Source organism: Acanthamoeba castellanii, assembly GCF_000313135.1.
Source record: "Acanthamoeba castellanii str. Neff unplaced genomic scaffold scf7180000084745, whole genome shotgun sequence".
NCBI lineage: Eukaryota > Discosea > Longamoebia > Acanthamoebidae > Acanthamoeba > Acanthamoeba castellanii.
The window spans coordinates 248,839-274,093 of record NW_004457592.1 but is presented as its reverse complement, the minus strand read 5'-3'; the positions used below and the strand labels follow the sequence as shown (position 1 = coordinate 274,093).

The following is a 25,255-nucleotide window of genomic DNA, read 5'->3' as shown; positions in this document are numbered from 1 at the left end:
TCAGTCGCGGTCGCGCCTGCTCCGGCGGTCGCGATGGTGGCGGTCGTCGTCCTTCCGCCGTTTGCGCTCCTCGCTTCGGTCTCGGCTCCTCTTGCGGCTGCGGCTGCGGCTGCGGCTCCTGTCCCTCCGGCTTTCCTTCTTGTCCTTCTTGTCCTTCCGCCTCTTGTCCCGCTTGCGGCTCTCCCTTTCCTTCTCCTTCTCCCTCTTCCTCTTGCGCCTCCGCTCTCGGTCGTCCTCGCCGCCGCCGCCGCCGCCGCCGCTGCTGGTTGATGGGGCTGAGAGCGGCGGCTGGATTGAGGCGGCGGCGGCGGCAGCGGGCGGCTGCTGCAGCTGCTGCTGGGGCCGGTCTAGGGGCAGATGGCCGCGCTCCTCGCGCTTGGGCGGCACGTACAGGTACGGATTGTCCCGCGCAAGGCGGCCGCCGCCCAACTCAGGCAGAGCCGGGGCGGTCGGCAGGGGAAGAGGCGCGGAGATGGCCGCCGGCGGCGGCGCAGACACGGCCGCGGCGAGCTCGGCGAGGGCGGCCTGGGGCTTGGCCGCCGCCGCCTCCTTTTCGGCTTTCTCATCGCCATCGTCGCTTTCCTCCTCGTCATCTTCTTCGCTCTCCTCGTCCTCGCTTTCGGGTTCGAAGATGGCCTTGAAGATGTCCACCGACGGGCGGTCGGGCTCCCCCGCCAGCTCCGCCGGCAAGCCCTCCTCGGCCTCCTCGGCCTTTTCCTCCTTGATCGGCTCTGTGTGCCGTGTGCCGTGTGTCGCGTGTCGCGTGTGCATGGTGAGAGGGGTGCGGCAACAAGTCCGACCATCACACTATGCGGTTGGGCCGCTGCAGCGCCGCGCGAGTGGGCACACGTACGAAGGGGCGCAGACGACGACGAGGAGGAGGAGGAGGAGGACGCGGCGAGTCCCGGCATGGCGAGCGCAGTGGGCGAGAACATGGTCTCCATGCCGGACAGCAGCGGCGCCACCCCCACTAATGCATCATCCATCATCCATCATCATCAACCACCCACCGAGAGTTTCCCGCGCGCGCGTCAGTAAGAAACGGCGGCCGATGGAATGGCAGAGGGTGTGATGATGATGATGATGATGATGATGATGTTGACGACGATGACGTACCCTGCACGGCGTGCTTGCGGTCGGGGTGGGGCTGGCGCAGGTTGAAGCGCTTGCAGAGGAGGCTGACGGGGAACCAGTCCTCCTCCTTGCGGGTCATCTTGCCGAACATCTTCATCGAGGCGGCCACCGCCTGGTGGTCCTCCTCGTCGTGCGGGTGCACATGCGTCGTCCCCGCGTCCCCATCCGTGCCGCCCGTCAGATCTGTTTTGCCGGCGTACCACCCGAGTGGTTACCCCACGTCAGACAACCACCGGCCACCACCAGGACAGTGTGTTGTGTGTGTGTGTGTGTTGAGTGTGTGTGTGTGGCGTGTGGTGTGGTAGTGACGTAGTACCGAGCTTGCCGGCTGACTGGAAGCGGGAGGCCATGGCGTCGGGCACCTTCTTGAAGTCGTTGGCGATCTTGACGAACTCCTCCTTCTCCTTCTCCCTCTCCCAATCGGTGATGTTGTCTGCCGGCGCGCGCCCACACACGCGGGTGAGCGAACCGACGACGGCAGCGGAGGAGCAGCAGAAGAGGAGGAATCCAACAGCACCGCCGCCGCCGCCACCACCACCACCACCACCACGTTGGTTGGGTTGGGTTGGGTTGGGTTGGGTTGAGGGGTGGGTACCGTAGTGGGCGGGGAGGGGCGGGGCGGGCTGCCCGGACTGGAGGAGGAGGAACGTGCGGAAGCGCATCTGCTTGGCCGGCTCGTTCGCAAAGCGGTGGTAGGTGGCCGCCTGCCCCATCGCCTCCGTCTCACTGCCGCACACACGCACCACCACGCACACACGCATGTACACACACGCGCGCGCACACGCACACACGCCACCGCACACGGGAGAGGTCAGGCTATCGTGATGGGAAACAGGGCGAGGGCGAGGGGGCGGACGCGAACGTTTCGCTCTTCTCGAAGCGGTTCTTGAGGCCCGTGAGGCGTTCCTTGTCGGCGGTGGAGACCAGGTCGAACACCGAGCCGGTGTGCTCCGTGCGCGCCATGTGGGGGGCCGGCAGCGGCTTCTCGCCCAGCATCTCCCCGCGCTTGTCCGCGTTCATCGCCGGACCCGGCCCCTCTGCATTGATCATTACCATTATTATCATTATCATTATTATGGCAATAATTCATGAATGCAATGAGTGCACTGAAAAGTATGATTGTTGAACACATGGAATGGGCTGGGCTTGGGGGAGGGCTTACCGTCGGCGTAGAGGGAGGTCTCGAAGTAGTGGAAGGGGCGGTAGTCGGCGGGCACCTGCGGCGGCGCGTACCACTTGGCCGGGGTCAGCCGCTGCGACGACGCCCGGAACCCACGCAGCCCGCCCACCCCCGCCTCCTCCTCCGCCTCTTCGTCGTCGGCGTAGTCCTGTGACCCACCGCACGCACCCGTGTCAGCACCACCAGCCACCACCACCAGCACCAGGCAAGAGCGGTAGCGGCGGCGGCGGCGGGAGGGATGGCGTAGCGTACGAGGCTGGTGGCGGCGGTGCGGGTGCGATCCAGGTCGTGGTCGCCGTCGCGCAGCTCCCGGTCGTACTCCTCCACTGGATTGGGGGGGAATGGGAAATGCGGACGTAAGGGATTGGGGGGGGGCGACCACACCGCGCGGTGCGCGTGCGTGCGTGTGTCGTGTGTGTCGTGTAGGACGAGCGGGCAGGCGGGTGGACGTGCGGCGGTCGTCGGGAAAGAGCTGTGCTGAGTCTTCGGCGTCCTCGAAGGCGCCCAGCCCGAATCCGCCCTGGCCCTGTGAGCTCCCGCTGAGCAGAGCGCCGATGGTGGCGCGTCCGCCGGCCCCACCACGCTGCTGCTGTTGCTCGTGGTGGAGCTTGCCCAGGCCCGCACTTGCCCCTCCCTGCAGCCGGCCACGCCCTGGCAGCAGCAGCAGCAGCAGCACCATCAAACGATCATTGGGAGAAGAGGGAGGAAGTGAGTTGTGACCGCGGCGATGACGATAAGCCTACGGCGGCAACGACGACGACGACGACGACGTGGGTTGGAGGGGGTTACCGCGTAGCTCGGGCGCAGAGCGGTAGGGGTCGTAGCCCAGCCCGTAGAAGTTGGTCTTGGCATCGAACACCACCGTCTACCGGAGAGACATCGCACCACCAGCCACCGCCACCACCACCGCGGGCGCGCGCAAACGCAACAACCAAAGGGTCACCGTCGACGCGTCAGGGATCAGGCATTGGTCGAAGGGGGATGAGCAGGAGAGAAGTCGAGGGGGAGGCGCACCTCGGTGTCGACGGGCGGAAGGGTGTGGGCGAGGGTCACGCCATGGGCGTCGTCGCCGTCGCCCTCGTCTTCGTCTTCCGAGTCGTCTTTTTGGGCACGCAGGTCGTCGAGGGAAACGGCCAGCCCGTACACCCGCTTGGGCGGACCCGCCGCAGCGGTGGTGGTGGGCGGCGCGGGTGGCTGGGTCAGCTGTGTCTTGGCCGCGCCCCTCCTCCTCTTCTTCCGCTCCATCCGCGGACCCACGCCCTGCCCCTCGCGCCATCCCATCAACCGCAGCAGCTTCACTCCTGGTCCCCCCACCCCCACATGAGGTATTGAGAAAGATTGTTTAAACAAAATAAAATTTCTATAGTACGGTGAGCGTGCGTGTACGCAATCGGTGGTGGTGGCTGGTGGTGGTGGCTGGTGGTACCGATGGGGGAGTTGGCCGGAGCGATGAGGTCGGACGGGAGGAAGCCGGCGATGCTGCCACCGGCCAGGGCGGGCATGGTGGCCTGCTGCTGCTGATGCGGGCGCCCTTTGGCCTCGTGCTCCGCCTGGACTCCTGTAAAGCTCTTGAACTCGTCCTTCATGCCCACCGCTTTGCCTCCCGACATCGAATCCTACGATATCACACACACACACACACGAATGTAAAGGCCGACACAACACGCGGTGTTTGTGAGCAGCGAGGCCACGTTGGGGGTGGTGGTGCATTGAGAGTGGGGGGGGGGTGACGGGTGTGTACCGAGTAGTCCTCGTCGTCCATGAAGTCCTCGGGGCGCTGCTGGCGGTTGGCGCGTTGTGCGCGGGAGGAGACGAAGGTGGAGGGCGCCCAGCCCTCCTTGGACCCGACCGTGTTGAAGTAGCCCGCCGAGAAGCCGCCCGTAAAGGCCCCGTGGAACCGCCGCCGCCCCTCCGCATCCGTCACCACCTGCTCCCACACTAGGGGTCCGTGGCACCACCGCCCAACACCACCACCCACCACCCATCAGCCGGGCGGCGTGTAGACAGGGACGTGGTTGTATGTGTGTCTTAGGAGCAGCCGAACGAAGATTGATTGCAAAGTGGAGATGGATGAGGGAGGGTGCTCGTGTTACCTGGTCCAGTGCGCTTGGTGTCGGGCTTGGCTTCGGCATCGTCCGGTACGAGGGCGGTGCCCACCAAGCCGGCCGCACGTCCGCTCACTGGCGGCCGTGGTGCCTTGGGGTCCGCGCCGTAGCCCCCTCGCCGACGCGACGCGCTCATTCTCTCTCTCTCTCTCTCTCTCTAGCAGCTGCTGCTGGTCCTTTGTATCTTCAAAAGAAAGATCTCTTCTTTTTTCTTCTTTATCCTCCTTGTTTTCCTTTCTGCCTTTTCTTTTCCTCGATATTTCTTGACTTAGACAGCCTTTTTTGGTTTCCTTTAATCCACTGCGTACGGCAGATCTCTTGGTCTCTTGGCGCGAAGGAGGCCGCCCCCCCTCTGTTATAAATATATATATATATATTCCTCTACATATAAAATGGCGTACAGGCCGAGGAAGCGCAGCAGCCACAACAACGCGAACGGCATCGCCGCCGCCGCGGAGTCTCCGCGCATGGCCACGGGCAGCAGCGGCCACAGCGCGGGTGCCACCGGAAGCCAGCAGGCGGCGGCGGCCGGCGGAGGCGAGGAGGGGACAGCCGCAGCAGCCACCGCGACGACGCCAATGAAGCGCAACCTCTACGTCCGGTCCCTGCCCCAGGTACAACCTACTACTGCCCCACCACCACTACACTGTGACATCGACGGCTCCGGAGGCGTGTCGCCCCCCCCCCCAATCGCCGCTGCTGACGGCTCACGTGGTGGTGGCCATGGCTGGTGGCTGGTGGGGTGCAGGAGGCGCGGCGGGGCAACGTGGAGGCGGTGCGGCAGCTGGTGGAGGAGCACGGGGCGTCGCTCGACGAGGAGGTGGTGGGCGAGACGGCCCTCCACTTCGCCAGCTTCTACGGCCACCTGCCCGTCGTCACCTACCTCCTCTCGCGACCCGAGTGCCGCCTCAACAAACGCAACCTCGGCGGTACCCTCCTCCTCTTCCTCTTCCTCTTCCTCTTCCTCTTCCTCTTCCTCTTCCTCTTCCTCTTCCTCTTCCTCTTCCTCTTCCTCTTCCTCTTCCTCTTCCTACTCCTCCGCCCAAACGGCACCATGGATGAACGCCGGCCGACGTGCCACAACGTTAACGCTGGCGGTGGTGGGTGGTGGTGGCGTGGTGATGAAACGGCAACTGAATGAAATGGAATGGAATGGCTCCAGGCAACACGCCGCTGATGCGGGCGGTGGAGAACGGACACGCGGGCGTGGTGGCGCTCCTCCTCGACGCCGCCAAGCAACGGCAGCGACCCATCGCCAAGCGGCGCAACATGAAGGGCGAGACCGCCCTCCACAAGGCTGCCGCCACCGGTGCTTACCTCACCCCCTGCCGCACGCTGTGCCGCGTGTGTGTCGCGCGTGTCGTGTCGTGTGCGTAGTTCTCACGGCTCCTCGTGCAAACCAGGAAACGTGGAGGTGGCGCGGCTGCTGGTGGAGCAGGGGCGTGGGAGCGTGGATGTGAGCGCACACACGCACTCCGACCACGGCGGCGACACTCCGCTCCACGTTGCAGCGGAGCGTGGCCACTGGTCCATGGTCGGCTACCTTCTCTCCATCCGGGACGAGTCCGCTGCCCACGACGCCGCCGCCGCCGCCGCGCAAGCGCCGTCCTCCGACCCCACGCCCGTCGCGGCCGCCGCATCCGGCGCACCGCCTGTGGTGTCTGCAGGACGCGCCAGTACGCGCGCCAACTTCTTCGTCGTCTTCGCACTGACTGACGGTGGTGGGTGGTGATCATTTTTGCTGCGCGGGTCCGTTACAACAGCGATTCCGCGTCCGCTGCGGTCGGTCAGTCCGGTGGTCCCGTCGGCGGCGGCGCAGAGGGCGAGGCGCGCCAACATTGCGCACGTGGACGCCCGCAACAGCAAAGGGCGAACAGCGGCCCACATGCCCATCGTCTCCGGCAAACGGTACACGCCTCAATTTCCACCCAGTTGCGCACAATCGATTCAATGAACCAATCGACACGTCACAACCAACCAAACCAAACGACCATCATCATCACTTCTACCACCACCACCACCACCACCACCAGGGACATGAAGGAGAGCGAGCGGTTGGAAGGGGTGAAGCTGATGGCGGAGGCGGGAGCCGACCTCAACGCGCGCGACGCCTCCGGGCGTACGCCGCTGCATTGGGCGGTGTTTGGCAACTACACGCGCATCGTGCAGTACCTGCTGGGCTTGGGGCCGTCCCGCGTGGACGCCTCCATCGCCGACGTGTGCGAATACACGCCCGCCCACATCGCCGTCAATCGGGTGCGCGCCTCCACACTGCCTGCCTGCCAACGCTCCGACCCGAGTAGGGGACTGACCAGCAACCTCCCTCCTCCCTGGCCGTGCGTGTGTCGTGCGGTGGTCGACCACCAGGAGCGAGAGTCGTTGGCGCATGTGCTGGAGCAGTACGTGGAGGGCCAGCCATGGGAGCACCTGCTCGCCCGCCTGGCCGAGCGGGAGGAGAGCGGAGAGGCAGCGGCGGAGGAGGCCCCCAAGCGAAGGAGGCGAGGCAGGCGCGCTCGGCAGGAGGAAGAGGAAGAGGAGGAGGAGGAAGAAGCGGAAGAAAACGACGACGAGGAGGCGGCGGAGGAGCTCACGGCCAAGCGGCGGCGCAGCACCAGGGCAAGTGCCGGCAAACGGCGCCGACGAACTCACGACAACCAAGAGCCCGACGGAGGATATACGGCGTGACACGCGCTGGCCCGTGACGTGTGACACGTTCTCAGTCCACGAAACCTGTGTCGATCCGCTCTGAGGATCCAAACTGACGTGCAACCGAGACGAACTCCGGTGTGATCTGCATCGTTCTAACGCCACGGCCGGAACACGCCGTCTGTTGGCTCTACCGGTCAAACGGCGCCGCGGCCACGGCGGCGATGGGCCGCGGAAGATAAAAACCCGCCAATCGGCACACAAGGAGAGTGTCGCTCTTTGAAATTCGTGGAGAACGCCACGCGAAGCGGGGTAAACTGGTTTGTGACGGGCCGGAGAAATGTTATCCGGCGTGCTGGTACGCCATTGGATGTTGCTGGACGTTGGTAGCCATGGCGGGAAAACAAACGCCGGCGAGAGACCGCCGCGACGCAACACCACAAGGAAAGTACTTACGGGCCGGGGCTTCGCTTCGCTTCTCTTCTTCTCTTTTTACTCCGCCACGGCTGCACCACCATCAGCACCACCGCTCCGCGACGACCGCTCCTACTTTGACCAGGACCTCCGCCAGCACCGCAACAACGAGACCACCAACTAACGGCAGCAGAGAACCACCAACTAACGAGCTCGAGTTAGTTAGTTCTCTCCATCCTTCTTTCTTCCCTTTCTCTTTCACACACACACCATGGCCGCCGCCTCCGACTCTCAATTCCACGACGCACCGGCGGTCATTGCCTGGTACCCTCCTCCACCTCCCCCCCCCTCTGTGTTGTGTGTTGTTATCTCTCCGCCCACAACCGGCGCTGGCGAGCGAGATACCGCTGCATGGATGGATGGTTGGATGGTGAAGGGCCTTAATGAAGAGATAGCGGAGAATTAGACGGACCCCGCGGCGCATTGTGCTGACCACATGTTTTGGGGGTTGTGGTCGGACTGGGCACACAGGCTGCGGGAAAACTACAAGCTCGGGAAGCAGGGCCACATGGAAAAGGCCGGCGTGTACCAACACTACAACGACGCCTGCGCCGAGCGCAACTGCCGCAGCGTGATGTCGCCCACCGTACGCTCTCTCTCTCTCCATCGCTATCTCCACCGCCATCTCTCCAACTCCTGCCTGCCTCCGCTCACATATCTCAACCACCACCCACCACCACCCACCACCCGCCACCCGTGCGACAGTACTTCGGCAAGCTGGTGAAGCGGGCGTTCCCCGGCATCAAGGACGTGCGGAAGGGTCCGCGCGGGAATGTGAAGCAGTGCTACGCCCTCCTCAAGAAGCGCAACCTGGCCAAGGAGGAGAAGCTCCGGCTGGCCGAACGCCTCCACAACCTCATCGAACTCCCCGACCACGCGCGGCCCGCCTCCGCCCCCTACCCGCCGCACCACCTGGCCGAATGGGGTGCCGCCGCCACCGCCACGAGCACCACCACCACGAGCACCACCATGAAGACGGAGGAGGACGCCGTCTACCTCCACCACCACCACCACCTCTTCCAGCAGCAGCAGCAGCATCAGCAGCAGCATCAGCAGCAGCACCCGCAGCAGCACCCGTCGGCCTATCCGCACGAGCTGCCTCTCCCGCAGCACCAGCAGTGGCGGCGCAGCCCCGAGGCGTGGGCTCCGGCCATCCCGGCCCTCCCCCACCATCAGCATCAGCACCACCACCACCACCGCCAGCAGGCCCTGCGAGCGGCCTCGCCGCCCGAAATGGAGAAGAGGAGGACACGATCGCCGCACAAGACAGAACACCAAAGCAGCGACAGCGACGAAGAGGACGACGAAGAGGACGATCACCGGGACTCGGACGACGTCAGCCCCGCCCACCACCACCACCACCACCGGCAGCGGCAGCAGCTTCGTCACCACCACCATCAGCAGCAGGGGAGGGAGGCCGGCGAGGATGAGGAGATCCTCTCGTCGCCCATGGGCTGGTCCTCGTCGCCCTCCTCGGCGGCGGTGGCGGCGGCCTCGTCGTCCGGTGATCTGCCCGGAGGCCTCCGCCGGCCTTCGCCGGTGGCCGGAGGCGTGGGCGGAATGTCCATTTCCCTCTCCATGTCGATGCCCGTCATGGGCGCCTGGAGCGGGCAGCTGCCGCCGCCCGCTGCCAACTATCTCCACCACCACCCAATGCCGATGCCGATGACTGCCGGACACAGCATGTACCCGCCTCCGCCGCCCCATTACCACCACCAGCAGCACCAGCAGCAGCAGCACCAGCAGCAGCACCAGCAGGGGCACTCCTCCCTGCTCCACGCGTACCCGCCGCTGTCTTCGTCACCACCCTACGCCTCTCCGCCCGGCAGCGGACCCGCTCCGCCGCTGTCGCTGGCGCGCACCTTCCGTCACGACCCGCCTCCCCAGCAGCAGCAGAACCACCACCACCACCACCCCTACAACCACCACCTTCAGCTTCAGCAGCAGACGTCGCCGCGCCAGGGTTCGCCTCTGCGCAACGGCTCCGCCCATCAGCCCCACCCCTCCTCCACCGCCTCCTCCACCATTTCGTCTTCATCATCATCATCGTCATCATCTTCATCGTCGTCGTCGTCACCTTCGCCGATGGCGGTGTGCGCGCATTGCCCGCTCCCGCACTCTCCCTCGATGCCGTGTCCGTCGGCCTCCTCCTCGCCGCGCACACACCGAAGTTCCGAGCCGCCCGGTACCTCCTCTGCCGCCTACAACAGCAGCCCGGCGGCATTCGCGGCAGCAGCAGCAGCAGCAGCAGGAGGAGGCCAATCGTCGTCGTCGTCATCCCCCTCCATTAACTACCTCCTGGATTTGTTGGATAGAGAACCCCACAAATGAACCATCACACGACACACCTGCGGCCCGCTGATGATGATGATGATGATGATGAAGCCTTGGTCTCTCTCCCTCCCCTGGTTGTGTCGTGTGGCAGCTGGTTTGCTACTCCTCGAGGAGTGATCCCCACCCTGAGCCGTGGGGGCAACGGTTGAACTGGAGCGAGGAAAACTCGCAAGCCAAGCTGGGGGAGGGCTTTGTTCGCAGATTCTTCTCAACAAGTTGCCCCGCCGGCGTGATGGTAGTGGTGAGTGCACTCCACACTTCTTAACCAGCACCAGCACAACTACGGCCATCAGCGCGGCAGACCTTGAGGGCTCGCTATGATGATGGAAGCAGGTGGCGGTGGCGCTGCCTTGCCAGCTGAGAGCGGCACAGTGCGAGCGGACCTGTCCGACCCCCTGGGAGACATGCTGACAGATTCGACCACCACCTCCTCCTCCTCCTCCTCCTTCCACGGCTCTCCTTTTCCTCCGGAGGCATCAACGCGAGGGAGCGATTTTCATCAATTCCACGAATTGCCGCAAGATGATGACGACGACCTGCAAGATGCAGATGGTCTCGAAAAAACACACCACGGCTTCAAAGTCGAGGACGGGGCGTTCGGTGGCCCACCTGGAGGAGGAGGAGGAGGAGGAGGCTGCGGCCAATGGTGGGCCGAGGTCCCCATGCGGCTGGCGGCACGTGGGGACGCCGCCAAGCTCGAGCGGTGGCAGGGGCGGTGGCGGGCCTTTCAAGTGCGCGCCAGCGAGTCGGAGCTGGGCGTGGTGGCCAACCTGGCCTGGCCCACGGTGGTGTCCAACCTCATCAACTTCATGCTCTCCTTCATCAACCTCCTCTTCGTGGTATGTTATGCCCTCTGCTGCACCTTATTTTTGTATTTTTTTATAATATATATAATATTTAATTTTTTATTATTATTGAGCGTAAGTTGTCTGCCCAATGTTGCGTGCGCATCATGACACTACCGCACGGCCACACCACAGGGCCACGTGGGCGACGGCGAGGTGGAGCTCGCGGCGGCGGCGTTGGCCATCACCTTCACCAACGTGACGGGCCTGAGCGTGGGCATCGGCCTCCTGTGCGCCATCGACACACTGTGTTCACAGGCCTACGGCGCTCGTACATACACCGCTCCACAGCGCACGCACAAACGACATGCACGCGCACGACGCACCACCGCACAAACGACACATGCGCACGCGCACGCGATACCACAACCTCCCGTCGCCCGCTACTGCAAATGCTGACCACTGCAGTCGCGGGTGACTGGGTGTTGCGTGGATGGGTGGGATGGTACTGAATGGGGTGGTACACTGGCGGCGTGTGCGTGCGGTGGTGCGTGCGTGTGCGTGCGTGTGGCGTGTGCAGGGAACTACCGTAAGGTGGGGCTGATCGTGCAGCGGGCCATCCTCATCGTGACGCTCGCGTGCGTGCCCTTCGCCGCCATCTGGCTCTCCTCGGAGCAGATCTTCCTCCTGTGCCGCCTGCCCCCCAAACTCTCCGCCCTCGCCGGCCGCTACTGCATGTACGCCGGCCCCTACCCTCGAATGCTCCACCGCGCCTCCCCCCCTCCTTCGCCTCCTCCGCACTTTCGCGCGCGTGCGCTGCCGCACCTGCCTGGCCCGCCCTGGCCAGGCCTGGCCCGTTTTTCTCACCACCGGGCCTCCTCTCTTGTGTGTGCGTGTGATGTGGGGCGTGGCGCAGGCTGCTGCTGCCGGGGCTCTGGTTCTACATGATGGCCGACGTGCTGCGGCGTTGGCTCCAGTCCCAGGCCATTGTCAAGCCCGTCATCTACATCACCATCTGCAGCGTGCTCATCAATGTACGCGGCCTCTACCCGCCTCTCTCTTCACACGCGCGCACGCACGCACGCACACACACACGCACACACACACAGCACCACACACATGCACACGCACACGCACACGCACACGCACGCGCGCACGCACACATGCACTCCGGCAATGCTATGTTGCTGCATATTCACCTCCCCGGCCTCGGCGGGAGCGTGCAGGTGCTGGCGCAGTACGTGTTCGTGTACCTGCTGGGCCTCGGGTTCATGGGCTCGCCCCTGGGCCTGGCCCTGACGTGGGCCTGCTCGCCATTCCTCCTCCTGGCCTACATCCTCCTCGCGGGCGCCCACCGCAAGACTTGGCACGGCTGGTCCTGGTGCGTAGACCTACCACCGCTGTCATTTCTGTTAGCTGCATTTACATTTACATTTACATTTACATTTACATTCTTGGTTTGTGGCCGGCTTGGCTGATGACCACGTTGTGGTGCGGCGGACCGTGCGGTGTTTGTGGCGTGACGCAGGGAGTGCCTCCAGGGCTGGGGCGAGTTTCTGAAGCTGGCGCTGCCCGGCACGCTGATGGTGTGCGCCGAGTGGTGGGGCTTCGAGGTGACGGTCATCGCAGTAGGACTCATCGGCGAAATCGAGCTGGCCGCCCACACCGTCGCCTTCAACACCCTCGGCATCTGCTACATGATCCCCCTCGGCATGTCCGTCGGTATGCGGCCCCCCTCCCGCTCCTCCCCTTTCGCCCCATTGGGTGGGTTGACCAAACGCGTTCATTGGCGCCTGATGCGCAGCGGCGAGCACACGAGTCGGCAATTTGCTCGGCGCTGGCGACCACGAGAGGGCCAAGAAGGCCGCCTCTATCTGTGTCTTTCTCACCATCGGTACAGACACGCACCACCGCACCACCGCACCACCGCACCACCGCACCACCGCACCACTGCACCACCGCACCACCGCACCACTGCACCACCGCACCACCGCACCACCGCACCACCGCACCATCGCACACGCATCATCTCACACGCACAATCCTTTCGCGCGCTGGTGCAACATGTTCTAGTAATTGCCTAACGTTGCGCCACCACTCTTCGACTATCAGGGGCGCAGGCATGCGCTGCGGGGCTCATATTTGTGCTGCGCAACGTGTGGGGAGGCCTCTACTCCAACGATGCTCACGTGGTGGAGCTCATTGCGCGTGTGCTGCCCTTCGCTGCCGTCCTCACGGTTCTCCTCACCCCCCCCCGCCTGCCCCCTCCCCCTTACTCCGTTCCCCATCGCTCACTACTGGAGGCCTGCCGGGGCGTGTGGCCTACCCCATGGATGATGGTGATGATGATGATGATAATGATGATGATGATGGGTAGATCTTCGACGGCACGCAGGGCGTGTGCGGAGGAGTACTGCGTGGGGCCGGTAAGCAGACGGTGGGGGCGGCCCTCAATCTGTTCGCCTTCTACTGTGTGGGCCTCCCCATCAGCCTGGTCCTGGGTTTCGCCTCTCCCCTCGCCTTTTTCGGCATCTGGTACGCGGCTACCCCCCCCCCTTCTCTCGCCCTCCATCTCTATCTACCTCGCCCGTGGAGGCTGCGCATCCATCTCGGTCGCGTGCCTTTAGCTATGCATGGTCGCGGTTGGTAATGGTTGGTCGGTGTGGCGCAGGGTGGGGCTCATAATCGGGGTGGTGGTCATCACCGTTTGAAAAGGCAGGGGTGGCCGACACAGAGGACGTGCAGCTGCACGAGCTGGGCATCAGCATGCACGACATCGAGCACTCCTCCCTGCCCCACGCCTCCTCCAGGTCCGAGGACTCTTTCGTGGCGTCCAACGCCAACGCCCAATACCATGTGGTGCGCACCAACGATGACGACGAGGACTGTGATGACTCCCGATCCGACCACGCCCAACAGCTTGATGAGGCCGACGAAAAGCGAGGGTGGGAAGCTGACCGACGAGCAACTGTACAGCAGCGGGCCGACGACAGCACACCTCAGGAGACAACCACCCTCCAGGAATGAGTAGTACCAGCCATTCTTGCTCTCTTCTCCTCCCCTCACACTTGGTGGGAGGTACACCTCAACAAGTAACTTACTATTTATTTATTGTTCCCCCAGTCATACTGAGACCTGTTCAACAGGCCTGGTCCCACATCCAAGGCACTCCTTATAGTATTAAACTGGAGTCTTCTTGATTTCTATGTGCTTGCTTATGTCCAGAGGAGGTGTTGTCTCCTTGGGTTTGTTGAAGTGTGCTGTTATGGCCCCTGGCAGATGGATTATCCCATCAGGAAGATGATCTCCTGTGATGTTGAAGAAAGTGCCATCCAGCAGTGTGAGTTCTCACAAGCCAATGAGGGAGAGGGAGTGCCTTGGTGTCCATGAATGGCCACAGTCCCACCATGTCAAAAGATGACAAGGCACCAGACCCATTAATGTTGAATCTGACACACATCAGATAAGATAGTTCAGATGGGGATTTTTGAAGCAGAAAGGAGAGATTGTTGGTGCTTAGTACTAGGAAATGTTGTGAGCCTGTTGCCTATATTTTGGCAGCATATTAGCTTCAAGTTCCTCATGTTGGTGATCCAACACATGTTGGATTGGCAGCATGTACACACTTCAAGGCACCCATTGAACAATGATATGACAACTGTTCTGAATATGAGAAGAAGAAGGCAGCCAAGAAGGCCTCTTCAGCACAAGTGGAGATTTGCAAGTGCTCTTCAGACCACAGTCTCATGAATGATTCACCACCTCAAGCTCAAAAGCAACCAGTACAACATTCTCTTTTTTGTGCATGCAATCTGACACATTTCAGATCACACATTTATTTTTTATTGTCTGTTTTATTCCATTTCTTTTTTTATGTTTGTGTTGTCACTTTCCTGTTCCTGGGCATCCCACTGATCTGTGTCAGATCAGGTATTTCTTTTTTATTGTTAATCTTATTACACTTGTTTTTTCATATTGCTTGTTGTGTGTCTTTCCTGTTCATGTGCATGCGGACTATCCAACACATCAAATCAGTATTACTGATTATTTCTCTTCTCTTTATGCAGGTCTCATACATGCATGATCTTGGCATCAACCAGAACAACTACCTTCTCAATAACAACACAGCAACCCAACTGCACCACTTGCACAGCATTGGCATATTCATCACCAGCAACCCTCAACACCTTGCATCTGCCATCAACCAGCTCACACATCATGCCAAACCTTGAGTACAAGCTCACACTCACCTTCCACTTGGCCCACACCTCTGACCACCCAGCACCTCCTCACATCAGTGGCTTCTTCATCATTCTTCTGCCATGCCAACTGTCCTTCAACACCATCTGGGTTCCAAGCCCTCCTCCCAGCAACAGCTTGGATTGGTGCTCCTTACTGCTACCTCTCCCACATTCCTCTACCACCTGCTAAAAAGGACAACATTAGAGCTATTCTTGTGAGTCTTGCTCTCATGGCTGAGAACAAGGTGCTTCTGCATCCCTGCTTCTAGAGCTTCCTCCTCACAGCATTAACTTCCCAGCCACCACTGAGGACCACATCCACACAGTCTATGACGCCCAACCTACAACATGCTACTTCCCATCATCATGAACTACTGCCCTTTGCCAACAAGGCCTCCAACTTGGAGTACTCACCCAAGGACTATGCAACCTGGGTCCTGCACTTCCTTGCTCAAGGAGTGGATGACAACACCCCCCAGAGCACAACCAACACCTTCAACACCCTCAACCATCCCCTCCTTATTCCCTATATTCCTCCCCCTAGTCTCACCTCCACTTGCCAAACCCCCATGTCCAGTTGCAAGTCTTTCAATTGGTGAGCCTATTTCTGAGTTCTTTTCTTCCAGCCAAATAAACCTCTTTACTCACCCCTCTTCAGTCTAACTTCTACAACACCTCAGTATTCCCAGACATCACATTTCACAAGACCACCCAGATTTGCACAACAACACAGCTCTTGATTTGTACATTTCAAACTCAACCATTTCTCTTTCTGCAGAATCTACACACAAAAAGCTGAAACAATGGCACTTTTGCACAGTTTTCTGTACACAAAGTGTCCTCCCACCCCTAATTCTTGATATCTGTTTAAATTCTTCTTTTTGTAGATCACTGCCAGCACAAGACAATCTGCCCCAGATTCAGCCATTCCAGGCTATGACACTTTCTAGTGCTGTTGAGGGGTGTAGTTGGTCCACCCTTTGGTGAAGGCATAGTAGAACTCCACAGAGCACCCAACCTGTATGTCAATGGGTTAGCTGGAGTAGGTGGTCTTGATGGCCATCAGGATAGATGTGCTGCATCTTGTTCACACCAAATGTACACCAATCAACTGGTGAGTTCACACAGCAGTTTGGCGTCCTGTTGAACAAGTTAGCACTGAGCTGCAGCCATGGGCACCACCACCACGACCCAGGACCTGGCTTGCATGAACCGCCCCCAACTTGAGCTCGTCATGGATGAGCACAAGCAGCAGCACCTGCAAGAGCTCCAACACTACAACGTGCTGGACACCACCCCGTTTGTGTTCCTTCTCCTCTTCCACGGATCTGATAGGTAGAGGTCTCTTGGCGCATCACTGGAAGTCGCCCTTCTCTCCTCGCCCTTTCTGACCTCTTCCCCGTCCTCCCCTTCCCTCGCTCTTTTCTCTCTGTCCCCATCTATCTCCCCTATTTATCTCCCCCCTCCCCAGGGAGCCCTGCTACGACGAGATCGCCCAACTGGCGGCGCACATCTGCCAGGTGCCCGTCGCTTTAGGTCCGGTCCTGTCTGGGTGTTCTCTTCTCTCGTGTGCTTGCTTGCTTGCTTGCTCCTCCCGTTACTACTCCCCCTCGTGTGCGCGTGTGCGCGTGCGGCCTTCATCGGCCATGGCGATTTCGTTCGTTCGTTCGTTCATTCCTTCCTTGGGCGTGGGGCATTGGGCACACATTACTGTGATCTATCTTCATATTTCTATATATATAAATATATATGGGTATGTTTGTAGTGGTATTCGTCGATGCCTGCAGGCTGTTTCTTAAGGCGTGGCTGGGCATGGAGGGCGTGACGGAGATACCGATCGTCGACCGGGAGCAGCTGTTCTGCGTCCACGCCATCATGGACGACTCGCTGCTCGTGATCCCCGACGCGCTCGAGGACGCGCGGTTCCGGTGCAACCCGATGGTGGTGAACGAGCCCAAGATCCGGTTCTACGCCGGCGCGCCCCTGGTGTCGCCCGCGGGCCACCGGCTGGGCAATCTGTGCGTGATCGACATGGTGCCGCGCCACCTCGACGCCCAGCAGAAGCGGTCGCTGGAGCAGCTCTCGCGCCAGGTCTCGGCGCAGCTCGAGCTGCGGCTGAGCCTCGCCTCCGTGTGCCAGCAGAACCGGCAGCTGGAGAAGCTGAGCGCGGAGAAGAGCCGCTTCCTGAGCGCGGTGAGCCACGACATCCGGCAGCCGCTCGCCACGGTCATGATGTGCTCCGAGCTGATGCTCAACGACGACGAGCAGCTGCTCGCCGAGCCCCACGTCGAGTTGGCCAACGCGTCGTTCACCTGCGCCCAGTTCATGCACAACCTCGTGGACGAGCTGCTCCAGATGGGCGAGTCCGACTTTGGCAACGTGCCGGTGCCGCTCGACTGCCGCATGACTGACCTCGTGGCCCTGGTGCACCGCGTGGTGGCCTCCAACGCCCTCTACGCCCGCCCCAAGCACATCACCCTCCACCTCGCCATCGAGGCCGGTGGCGGCGGTGGCGGTGGCGGTGGCCCGTGCACCTCGCCCTCACCCGTCTCTCGGCGGCCTGAGCCGGGCGCCCTCGTCCTCGCAGCACCCGCCTCGGGCGGCGGCGGCACTCGGGAGCTGCTCTCCTACGACCAGTGGCAAGCGAGCCGCGTGGGCGCCCGCGACAAGATCAACCTCTTCATCGACCCCATGAAGATCGAGCAGGTGCTCAACAACCTGCTGAGCAACGCCGTCAAGGTGCACTGCACCCTCCTCGCCCATCACCCACCATCACCTCCCCCTCAACGACATCCTCGCGTGGTGACGAGCTGACGGGTATCACGGTGGTTCTCGTCTCTTGGCGTGGCTGGTGATCTGGTTCAGTTCTCGCATCCCCACAGCAGCATCGACGTGGTGATCGGTCGGGTGGACATGGGCGGCCATGTCGAGGGCAGTCGTGTGCAGGGCAGGTGCGCCTCGGTGTCGGTGATGGATCGCGGGCAGGGCATTCCGCGGGAGGAGATGGGCAAGCTCTTCCAGCCCTTCCAGCGGCTCTCGGTGAAGCCCACGGGCGGCGAGACGAGCACGGGCCTCGGGCTGGCCGTCACGCGCAACATCGTCCTGGCCCACGCCGGCGACGTCCAGGTGGAGAGCGAGCAGGGCCGGGGCAGCACGTTCCGCATGCTGCTGCCACTCCCCACGCGGTCCGACCTCATCGAACCGTTGGCCGGCAACGCGGCCGCACAGCAGCAGCAGCGCCGACCGAGCGCCCAGGCGGGCATTCGGCGGCCGCTCGCCAAGACGGGGTACAACGTGCTGGTGGCGGACGACAACGCCATCAACCTGAGCCTCATGACGCGGATCCTGCAGCGGCACGGCCACGCGGTGTGGACGGCAAGCGACAGCGAGGAGGCGCTGGAGCTGTTCCACGAGATGGGCGGGCACGAGCACTTCCACGTCCTGCTGATCGACGAGGAGATGCCGCGGATGTGCGGCGTGGAGATGATCGTGCGCATCCGCAAGCTCGAGGCCGAGCGGGAGGAGAACAGGGCGAGGTCGCCGCGCATGCCGCTGGTGTCGGTGACAGGCCACGCCGACAGCGAGCACAAGAGGGTGATCCAGGCGGCCGGCGCCGACGATGTCTGCCCCAAGCCGTTCAACGCCGACAGGCTGCTCCAGACCGTGGAGCGGTTGGGCGCCCACTACCACCACCAGCAGCAGCGGCAGAGGCAGATCTCTGGGACAGACCACCTAAATTAACACTCGTACGAGTGACGAAAAATAAAAAAAATAATAAGAGATCCCTTTGTTAGCTCTGCTGGAGCAGCTTGAGGGCCATCTCCTCGAGGGCGTCGGTGGAAGCCGCGTCGAGCAGGCGCTGCTTCTTTTGTTGGCGCGCCGCCTCCACTTTGGTGCTGGGCTCCGCATCGCCTCGCTTCCTCTTGGCCGGGGCAGGGCTCTCCTCATCATCGTCCTCGTCCTCCTCGTTGGCGCTGCCGTTCTCCTCCTCTCCGTCGTCGTCGTCGTCGTAGCCGCCTCCCTCGCCATCGTCCTCGCCATAGCTGCCGTACTCGCCCTCCTCCGGCGGCACGAGCTGGGCGCCCAGCCCCATCTGCTCGCGCGCGAGAGAGAGAGAGAGAGAGACGGAGTGAACGATCAGACCACAGGACAGCACTCAGCGAATTCGCTGAGGGGCGTTGGGAGAGGGGTCCTAATGTGCGCACCTCTTCCATGGCCTCTGCCTTGGCCCGCTGTTTCTCTTCCCAGCGCTGCTCCCGACGAATCTGCCGCAGCCGTTCCTTGTCCTTGACGTCCGAGGCCCTGGCATCACACGACGATGCCCCACCACCACCGCCGCCGCCGCCGCCAAAGGAAGCAAAGGAAGGCGTCAGTATTTGAGGGGGAACAGCAGGTGCGGGGATCGGCGAAGAGGGGCGCCGTCGAGTCGTACTTCATCTTGTCGCGGAGCTGCTGCGCGTATTGGATGGCCTTGGCCTTCTGCTCGGCGCTCACAGTGGCCGTCATGTGCGCCTCACCGGCCTTGCTGACCTCCACTGGGCGTGCGGGCTGAGGCTGCTTCTTCTTGAGCACCAGAATGTCGTCCTCCTGTGTGTGTCGTGTGTGTGTCGTGTGTGTGTCGTGTGTGTGTCGTGTGTGTGTCGTGTGTGTGTCGTGTGTGTGTGTGTGTGTCGTGTGTGTCGCCGTGTGAGGATGCGATCGGGGGGATGAGGGAGCGAGTGGGTGGGCGGGGTGGAGATGCGATCAATGTATTCACGCACACGCACACGCACGCACACGCACACGCACACGATATACCACGGACTACACACGACAATGATAGCTTGCGTGGACTGGTGGGCGAGGGAGGGCCGCACCTCAGCGTCGTCGTCCACGTCGGCGCGTAGTTTGGACCAGGCGTCGGAGAGCACCGTCGCGTTCTTGCGGGCGATCAGCTTCTCCACCTTGGCGCTCAGCATTTGCGCACGTCCCCTGGGCTGCTCCACGCCCATGCGCGGGGTCAGGTTCCGCCGTGCCCGCAGGTGGGCGCCGCGATGGCGGTGATGGTGGCTGGTGGCTGGTGATCGTGGAGGAGTACCTTTGGCTCGGCGGTGGTTTCGTCTTCGTCGTCCTCGTGCTCGGCGTCCTCGAGTGACTGCTGCATCTGGTAGGACACATTCTTGTGGCCCTTCTTGCTCTGCGCCGTGGCGGGAGGCCAGCATCAGCAGCAGCAGCAGCAGCAGCAACCGGGGTGGGTGTGGTGGTGGGTACCTGGGTGAAGCGGATGCGGGGGGAAGAGAGGAGGCCGAGGGAGAGAGAGAACTCCTCGGCGGGGAGGGCGTTCACGTCAAACACGTCCTTGGCCGGCTGCAGGAACACGGAGCGCATGTACGACACGAATGCCTATGTAACACACGACGGCCCACAACCGGTTCATGTAAGCAGAGGACAAGAGGAAAGCAAACGACATCGCGGCGGGCGCCCCCCACCCACCCAGATCTCGTATGAATGTGCCATGTGCCGCGGTCTGGATCGCAGCGGCAGGCGGCGGTGGCTGGTGGCTGGTGGTCGTACCTTCTGGGCGAGGTACTTGAGGGAGGGTTCGGCAGCGAGAATGGACTGCAGCTTGGTCTGAATGGACAGGGTGCGCCGCGGGTTCACCTGCCAACCACCAACCACATCACGCCCACGACGGACGCACGCACGCACAATACACACACACAACACACACACACACACACACACACACACACACACACACACACACACACACACACACACACACACACAAGCAGGACCAGCATGAGCTCCACGTGGCGAACGATGTCTGCAGGCAGGTGGGCGGCCCGTACCTTGATTTCCTGGATGGGCACCTTTTGCTTGAGGAGGTCGGCCATCTTTTGCTCGGAGGGCAGCAGGAACAGCAACGCACGCCCGCCCGCTTGGAACCTTGGAAACCACCACCACGCCGCCGCCACCACCCCACAACCCCAATCAACAATCAACACCCACCAACCACCAACCACCAGCTTGCGGGCAAGAAGACGCGATAGGGGAGGGGTCGAGTAGACACACACCTGGCGGTGCGCCCGACGCGGTGCACATAGGTGGGCACGTCCTCCGGGCAGTCCACCTGCACCACCCAATCCACGTTGGGGAAGTCCAGCCCTCTCGCCGCCACGTCCGTCGCAAAGAGACACGCTGCACGCCAGCCACCAGCCAGCCACCGCCAGCCACCACCACCACCGCCAGCCAGCCAGCCACCACCACATAGTGTTGATGGTGGTCAATGTGATGCCACGCCACGTAGTAGGTAGGTAGTAGGTAGTAGTACCGTATTTCTGCTCGCAGAACTTGGTGTAGGTGGCCATGCGCATCATTTGCTTCTGCTTGCCGTGGAGGTGCATCACGGGCAGGCCCGGCTGCAGCTGCCTGAAGGCCTCGTACACGAACCTCACCTATTGCATACGCACCGCACGCACCGCACGCGGGGGAGGGCGTGAGGAGGATGGCTGCACGGAGCCGTGTCCCCATCAGGTGGCGGTGGCGGTGGCGGTGGCGGTGGCGGTGGCGGTGGCGGTGGCGGTGGCGGTGGCGGTGGCGGTGGCGGTGGCGGTGGCGGTGGCGGTGGCGGTGGCGGTGGCGGTGGCGGTGGCGGTGGCGGTGGCGGTGGCGGTGGCGGTGGCGGTGGCGGTGGCGGTGGCGGTGGCGGTGGCGGTGGCGGTGGCGGTGGCGGTGGCGGTGGTGGGTGAGGCGTAGCCGGTGGCGGTGGCGGTGGCGGTGGCGGTGGCGGTGGCGGTGGCGGTACCTGCTTGCAGCTGGAGATGAAGACGAGGATCTTCTGCTTGGTGTGGGTCTTGAGGAAGGAGAAGAGCGTGTCGAGCTTTTCGTGGAGCTGGCAGACGAGGTAGTTCTGCTGCAGGTTCTTGGGCGTGGCGTACTGCTCCTGCTCGTGCACCGCTATGTACTCGGGATTCTTCAGCGACAACCGCGCCAATTGCTGCTCACCCGCCAGCGCCACCCCGGCGCCCGCCAAAACAACAGGACCCCCCCCCAAAGGTGTGTGCCGAGTGTGAGCATATGCACCGACGGGAGAGGGGGGGGGAAGAGGCGCCCACGAATGGGGAAAAGAGCCGTATTTGTGGTCGGGGTATTGTGGGGGGGGGGAGACAGCTGCAAACCTTGACGGATCGGGTCTGGGTGGCCGAGAAGAGCAGGGTCTGCCGCGTGCGAGGCAGGCTCTCCACGATCGAGTTGACCGTCTTCTCGAAGCCCATGTCCAGGATGCGGTCGGCTTCGTCCAGCACTGCACTCGGTGCCACGCACGCACGCACGCGTAGGGAGGAGGAGAAGTGTCATCACCCAGCACCATGGTCATGTGCTTCACAACGAGCATGCGTAGCCGTGGTGGTGGTGGTGGTGGCGGTGGCGGTGGTGGTGGCTGGTGGTGGTGGTGGTGGTGGTGGTGGTGGTGGTGGTGGTGGTGGTGGTGGTGGTGGTGGTGGTGGTGGTGGTGGTGGCGGTGGTGGTGGTGGTGGTGGTTTGGGGGGTGGCGTGTGTGCCTAGGAGCTGAAGGGAGCCCGGGTGGAAGTCGGGGGTCTGGTCGAGGTGCTGCAAGAGGCGGCCCGGGGTGCAGACCAGGATGTTCATGCGCGCGATGCGCGCCTTCTCCTCCTCAAAACTCTTACCTCCGATCACCAACCCTGCGGTGCGCGCCCCACGCCCACGATTGGCAAGGTTACGCGTAAGTGTACCACCACCCTGGCCCGCCATCATCGCCATCGTCATCATCATCATCATCATCATCATCATCATCATCATCATCATCATCATCATCATCATCATCATCATGACGACGACGACGACGACGACCTACGAGGAGGAGGAGGGGTAAGGCGCACCCGCCGAGAGCTGGTGGTTGGAGCCCGCCGTGCAGAGGACCTCAAAGATCTGCAGGGCCAACTCGCGTGTGGGCGAGATGATGAGGGCGCCCAGCCCGTCCTCCGTGGTCCACTTCATCCGGAACAGCTTCTCCAGCACCTGCCCAATGCCATGCGTGCATACCACGCCGGCGCACACGCACCACCGCACACACATAGAGTGGGTGAGACCATTTTCATTCGGGGAAATAGTGGCTGGCGGTGGATGGCGGCTGTCAGAGAGAGAGAGAGAGAGAGAGCGAGCGAGAGAGAGAGCGCGCGCCCGGGGGAGGGGGACGCACGGGTACGACAAAGGCGAGAGTTTTGCCGCTACCGGTCTTGGCGGCGGCGAGCACGTCACGTCCGGCAAGGGTGTGAGGCAGCGTGGCACGCTGGATGTCCGTCATCACCTTCCACCCGCCCTTCTCCAGCCCTGCATTTGCACTCGCACAATCGCCCACACGACACACACGACACGACACGCCCACAACGCACGCACAACACACGACACACACGAAAGGTGGTTAGCCTGCGCGTGGCCACGGCGCGCGCATGCAGCGACGGCGGCGGCGGCACCTTGCAGGCTGCGAGATGAGATCGGGAGGTCCTTGAATTCGCGAGACTCCCCCGTGGACGTGGCCGCAGCGGCGGCGTCCTCCACCTGCTCCACGTCGGCTCCGCTGGCTGCTTCGGCGGCGGCACGCGCCGGTGCCGGCTGGTCGTCATAGACCAGCGGGTTCACCTGCACGCACGCACGCACGCATGCCCACGCAAATAGGCGCGTCAGCCAGGCCTGCACTTTTTTCCCTTCGTCGCCGTCGTCCGCGACGACCTTGCCCGTGTGGCGCCCGTACATAAATAAATACACACGGCCCATGTAGGGGCCGTTGTTGTTGTTGTTGATGGAAGGGAGGGGGGGGAAGGGAGGGGGAGCATTACACCGGCAGGCGGGGTCTCGGCTTCGATGCGGCGTAGGAGCAGGGCGACCTCCTCCTCTTCGTCGTTTCTGCGGCGCAGTCGCTGCTTGGCGGGTCCGTCGCGGCTGCGATTGCCTCGGTGCCTCTGCTGGTCGTGTCCGCCGCCTCTGCGATGCTGCTGCTGCTGCTGCCGATGCATCGTATGTGTGCTGTGCTGTGCTGTGAGGTGAGGGAAGACCGGAGGAGGGCGCAGATTCCTTTTGGCCGGAGGAAGAAAGCCGGAAAAACAAGTTGTGGGCCTCAGAGAAAAAGAACAAGAAATGGTCACAAAGGAAAATCTCCGATATTGGCAAACACCGCGTGCGGCAAAGGCCGGTACTTTTTCACCACACGGCTAGCCGAGGCACCTACACCAAGGACAAGAGTCTAGTCGCCCAACCATGTCCAACTCGAAGCCCACGACCACCGCCAGCTCGCCCAACGGTCTCGCCTCTCTCTGGGAAGCCTACATTTTCCAGCTCCGTAAACGCCCGATCCTCACCAAGGTACGTAATCGCAAGTACTTGCTTGCCGCCACCACCGCCGAATCAACACACCATACGGCTTTGACGTTTATTATTATTATTATTGATTCCTCATGAGATCGTTGCCGGACATTTGTGTTGTCTTTCCGAACAAGACGCCCTCACGCTGAAGCGCTTATTTTTTATTTTTGTTTTCTTCCTATTGAAATATTTTTCTACTAGAAAACCAGTAATAAATATTTGCTTTTGTTGGCGACTGACGGCGTGGCCTGTTTTTGTTGCTGCTGCTGTTGTTGTTCCCTCCCTCCAATGGCGTGGGCGTGGGCGTGGTGATATGGGCAGGCGCTGACGTCGGCGGTGCTGTCAGGGCTGGGCAATGTGGCGGCGCAAGTGGCGGTGGAACGCAAGGGGCTGCGTGGCCTCGACGTCGGCCGGCTGTGGCGGTTCACAGCGCTGGGTCTCCTGCTGAGCCCCGTGAGCCACTACAAGTTCCTGTGGCTGGAGAACCTCTTCCGCTTTGCCCGTGGCAAGACGGCCGTCTACGGCAAGCTCGCCATCGACCAGCTCGTGTTTGGACCCATCTTCAACGTCCTCTTCTACGTCCTCATGGCCATCCTCGAGGGACAGCCTTCGGCCATGGGCGGCCTCATCAAGTCCAACTTCTGGTTCACACCGCCCCCCCCCCGCTCTCAACTCGCTGATGCGCGACAGACGTCCGGCTCACGTCTTCTTCACCCCCGTTTGTTGTTGCGGCAGGCCCACGACGGTGAACAGCTGGAAGGTGTGGCCCATCGCCAGCTTCATCAGCTTCAACTACGTGCCCGCCGAGCTGCGAGTGTTGTTCGTCAACGTGGTGGCCTTCTTCTGGGTCATCATCCTGTCTGGCATCGCCGCCCGCAAGTAAAGAAAAAACGCAGTGCATCCCACCCCACAGACCTCTTTTGGGTGAGCGTGTGGGTGGGGGTCGTAGTAGTGGCGACGTGCATGCATTACACAGGCATTACCGGCATCCATGTG

General features: G+C 62.2%; 8 protein-coding genes across 8 annotated transcripts; 5 read left to right on the top strand and 3 right to left on the bottom strand.

Moving 5' to 3' along the window:
- On the bottom strand, positions 1-4,555 carry ACA1_182870 (G patch domain containing protein 1, putative; the record flags this gene model as incomplete). Its single annotated transcript, XM_004345847.1, has 15 exons — positions 1-731; positions 854-970; positions 1,117-1,317; positions 1,451-1,567; positions 1,730-1,860; positions 1,997-2,171; positions 2,297-2,351; positions 2,424-2,462; positions 2,567-2,640; positions 2,744-2,965; positions 3,104-3,179; positions 3,329-3,615; positions 3,741-3,930; positions 4,056-4,252; positions 4,408-4,555. The coding sequence occupies 15 exons, from the start codon at positions 4,553-4,555 to the stop codon at positions 1-3; spliced, it is 2,760 nt and encodes a 919-aa protein (XP_004345897.1).
- A 256-nt stretch (positions 4,556-4,811) lies between these two features.
- On the top strand, positions 4,812-7,104 carry ACA1_182860 (ankyrin repeat protein, putative; the record flags this gene model as incomplete). The annotated part of the gene is made up of 7 exons (XM_004345846.1): positions 4,812-5,033; positions 5,168-5,519; positions 5,582-5,728; positions 5,823-6,095; positions 6,183-6,327; positions 6,453-6,675; positions 6,787-7,104. The coding sequence occupies 7 exons, from the start codon at positions 4,812-4,814 to the stop codon at positions 7,102-7,104; spliced, it is 1,680 nt and encodes a 559-aa protein (XP_004345896.1).
- A 646-nt stretch (positions 7,105-7,750) lies between these two features.
- ACA1_182850 (RFX DNAbinding domain containing protein) lies at positions 7,751-10,022 on the top strand (the record flags this gene model as incomplete). Its single annotated transcript, XM_004345845.1, has 6 exons — positions 7,751-7,803; positions 8,011-8,125; positions 8,245-8,874; positions 8,947-9,502; positions 9,535-9,724; positions 9,965-10,022. The coding sequence occupies 6 exons, from the start codon at positions 7,751-7,753 to the stop codon at positions 10,020-10,022; spliced, it is 1,602 nt and encodes a 533-aa protein (XP_004345895.1).
- Positions 10,023-10,535: 513 nt separating this feature from the next.
- ACA1_182840 (MATE efflux family subfamily protein) lies at positions 10,536-13,685 on the top strand (the record flags this gene model as incomplete). Its single annotated transcript, XM_004345844.1, has 10 exons — positions 10,536-10,712; positions 10,854-10,989; positions 11,239-11,347; positions 11,575-11,692; positions 11,885-12,039; positions 12,187-12,380; positions 12,463-12,552; positions 12,771-12,895; positions 13,093-13,193; positions 13,469-13,685. 10 exons carry the CDS (start codon positions 10,536-10,538, stop codon positions 13,683-13,685), a joined length of 1,422 nt encoding a protein of 473 aa, XP_004345894.1.
- A 2,385-nt stretch (positions 13,686-16,070) lies between these two features.
- Positions 16,071-18,640, top strand: ACA1_182830 (ATPase/histidine kinase/DNA gyrase B/HSP90 domain containing protein; the record flags this gene model as incomplete). Its single annotated transcript, XM_004345843.1, is given in 5 exon segments — positions 16,071-16,234; positions 16,371-16,451; positions 16,687-17,638; positions 17,785-17,837; positions 17,851-18,640. The coding sequence occupies 5 exon segments, from the start codon at positions 16,071-16,073 to the stop codon at positions 18,638-18,640; spliced, it is 2,040 nt and encodes a 679-aa protein (XP_004345893.1).
- Positions 18,641-18,689: 49 nt separating this feature from the next.
- Positions 18,690-19,890, bottom strand: ACA1_182820 (uncharacterized protein; the record flags this gene model as incomplete). The annotated part of the gene is made up of 4 exons (XM_004345842.1): positions 18,690-18,992; positions 19,105-19,201; positions 19,332-19,486; positions 19,756-19,890. 4 exons carry the CDS (start codon positions 19,888-19,890, stop codon positions 18,690-18,692), a joined length of 690 nt encoding a protein of 229 aa, XP_004345892.1.
- An 8-nt stretch (positions 19,891-19,898) lies between these two features.
- ACA1_182810 (atpdependent rna helicase ddx10, putative) lies at positions 19,899-23,913 on the bottom strand (the record flags this gene model as incomplete). Its single annotated transcript, XM_004345841.1, has 13 exons — positions 19,899-19,955; positions 19,977-20,075; positions 20,150-20,245; positions 20,453-20,539; positions 20,731-20,827; positions 20,956-21,079; positions 21,213-21,336; positions 21,687-21,878; positions 22,060-22,184; positions 22,780-22,918; positions 23,106-23,230; positions 23,374-23,539; positions 23,737-23,913. The coding sequence occupies 13 exons, from the start codon at positions 23,911-23,913 to the stop codon at positions 19,899-19,901; spliced, it is 1,608 nt and encodes a 535-aa protein (XP_004345891.1).
- Positions 23,914-24,154: 241 nt separating this feature from the next.
- ACA1_182800 (PXMP2/4 family protein 3, putative) lies at positions 24,155-25,142 on the top strand (the record flags this gene model as incomplete). Its single annotated transcript, XM_004345840.1, has 3 exons — positions 24,155-24,259; positions 24,581-24,903; positions 24,995-25,142. The coding sequence occupies 3 exons, from the start codon at positions 24,155-24,157 to the stop codon at positions 25,140-25,142; spliced, it is 576 nt and encodes a 191-aa protein (XP_004345890.1).
- Positions 25,143-25,255: the final 113 nt, after the last annotated feature.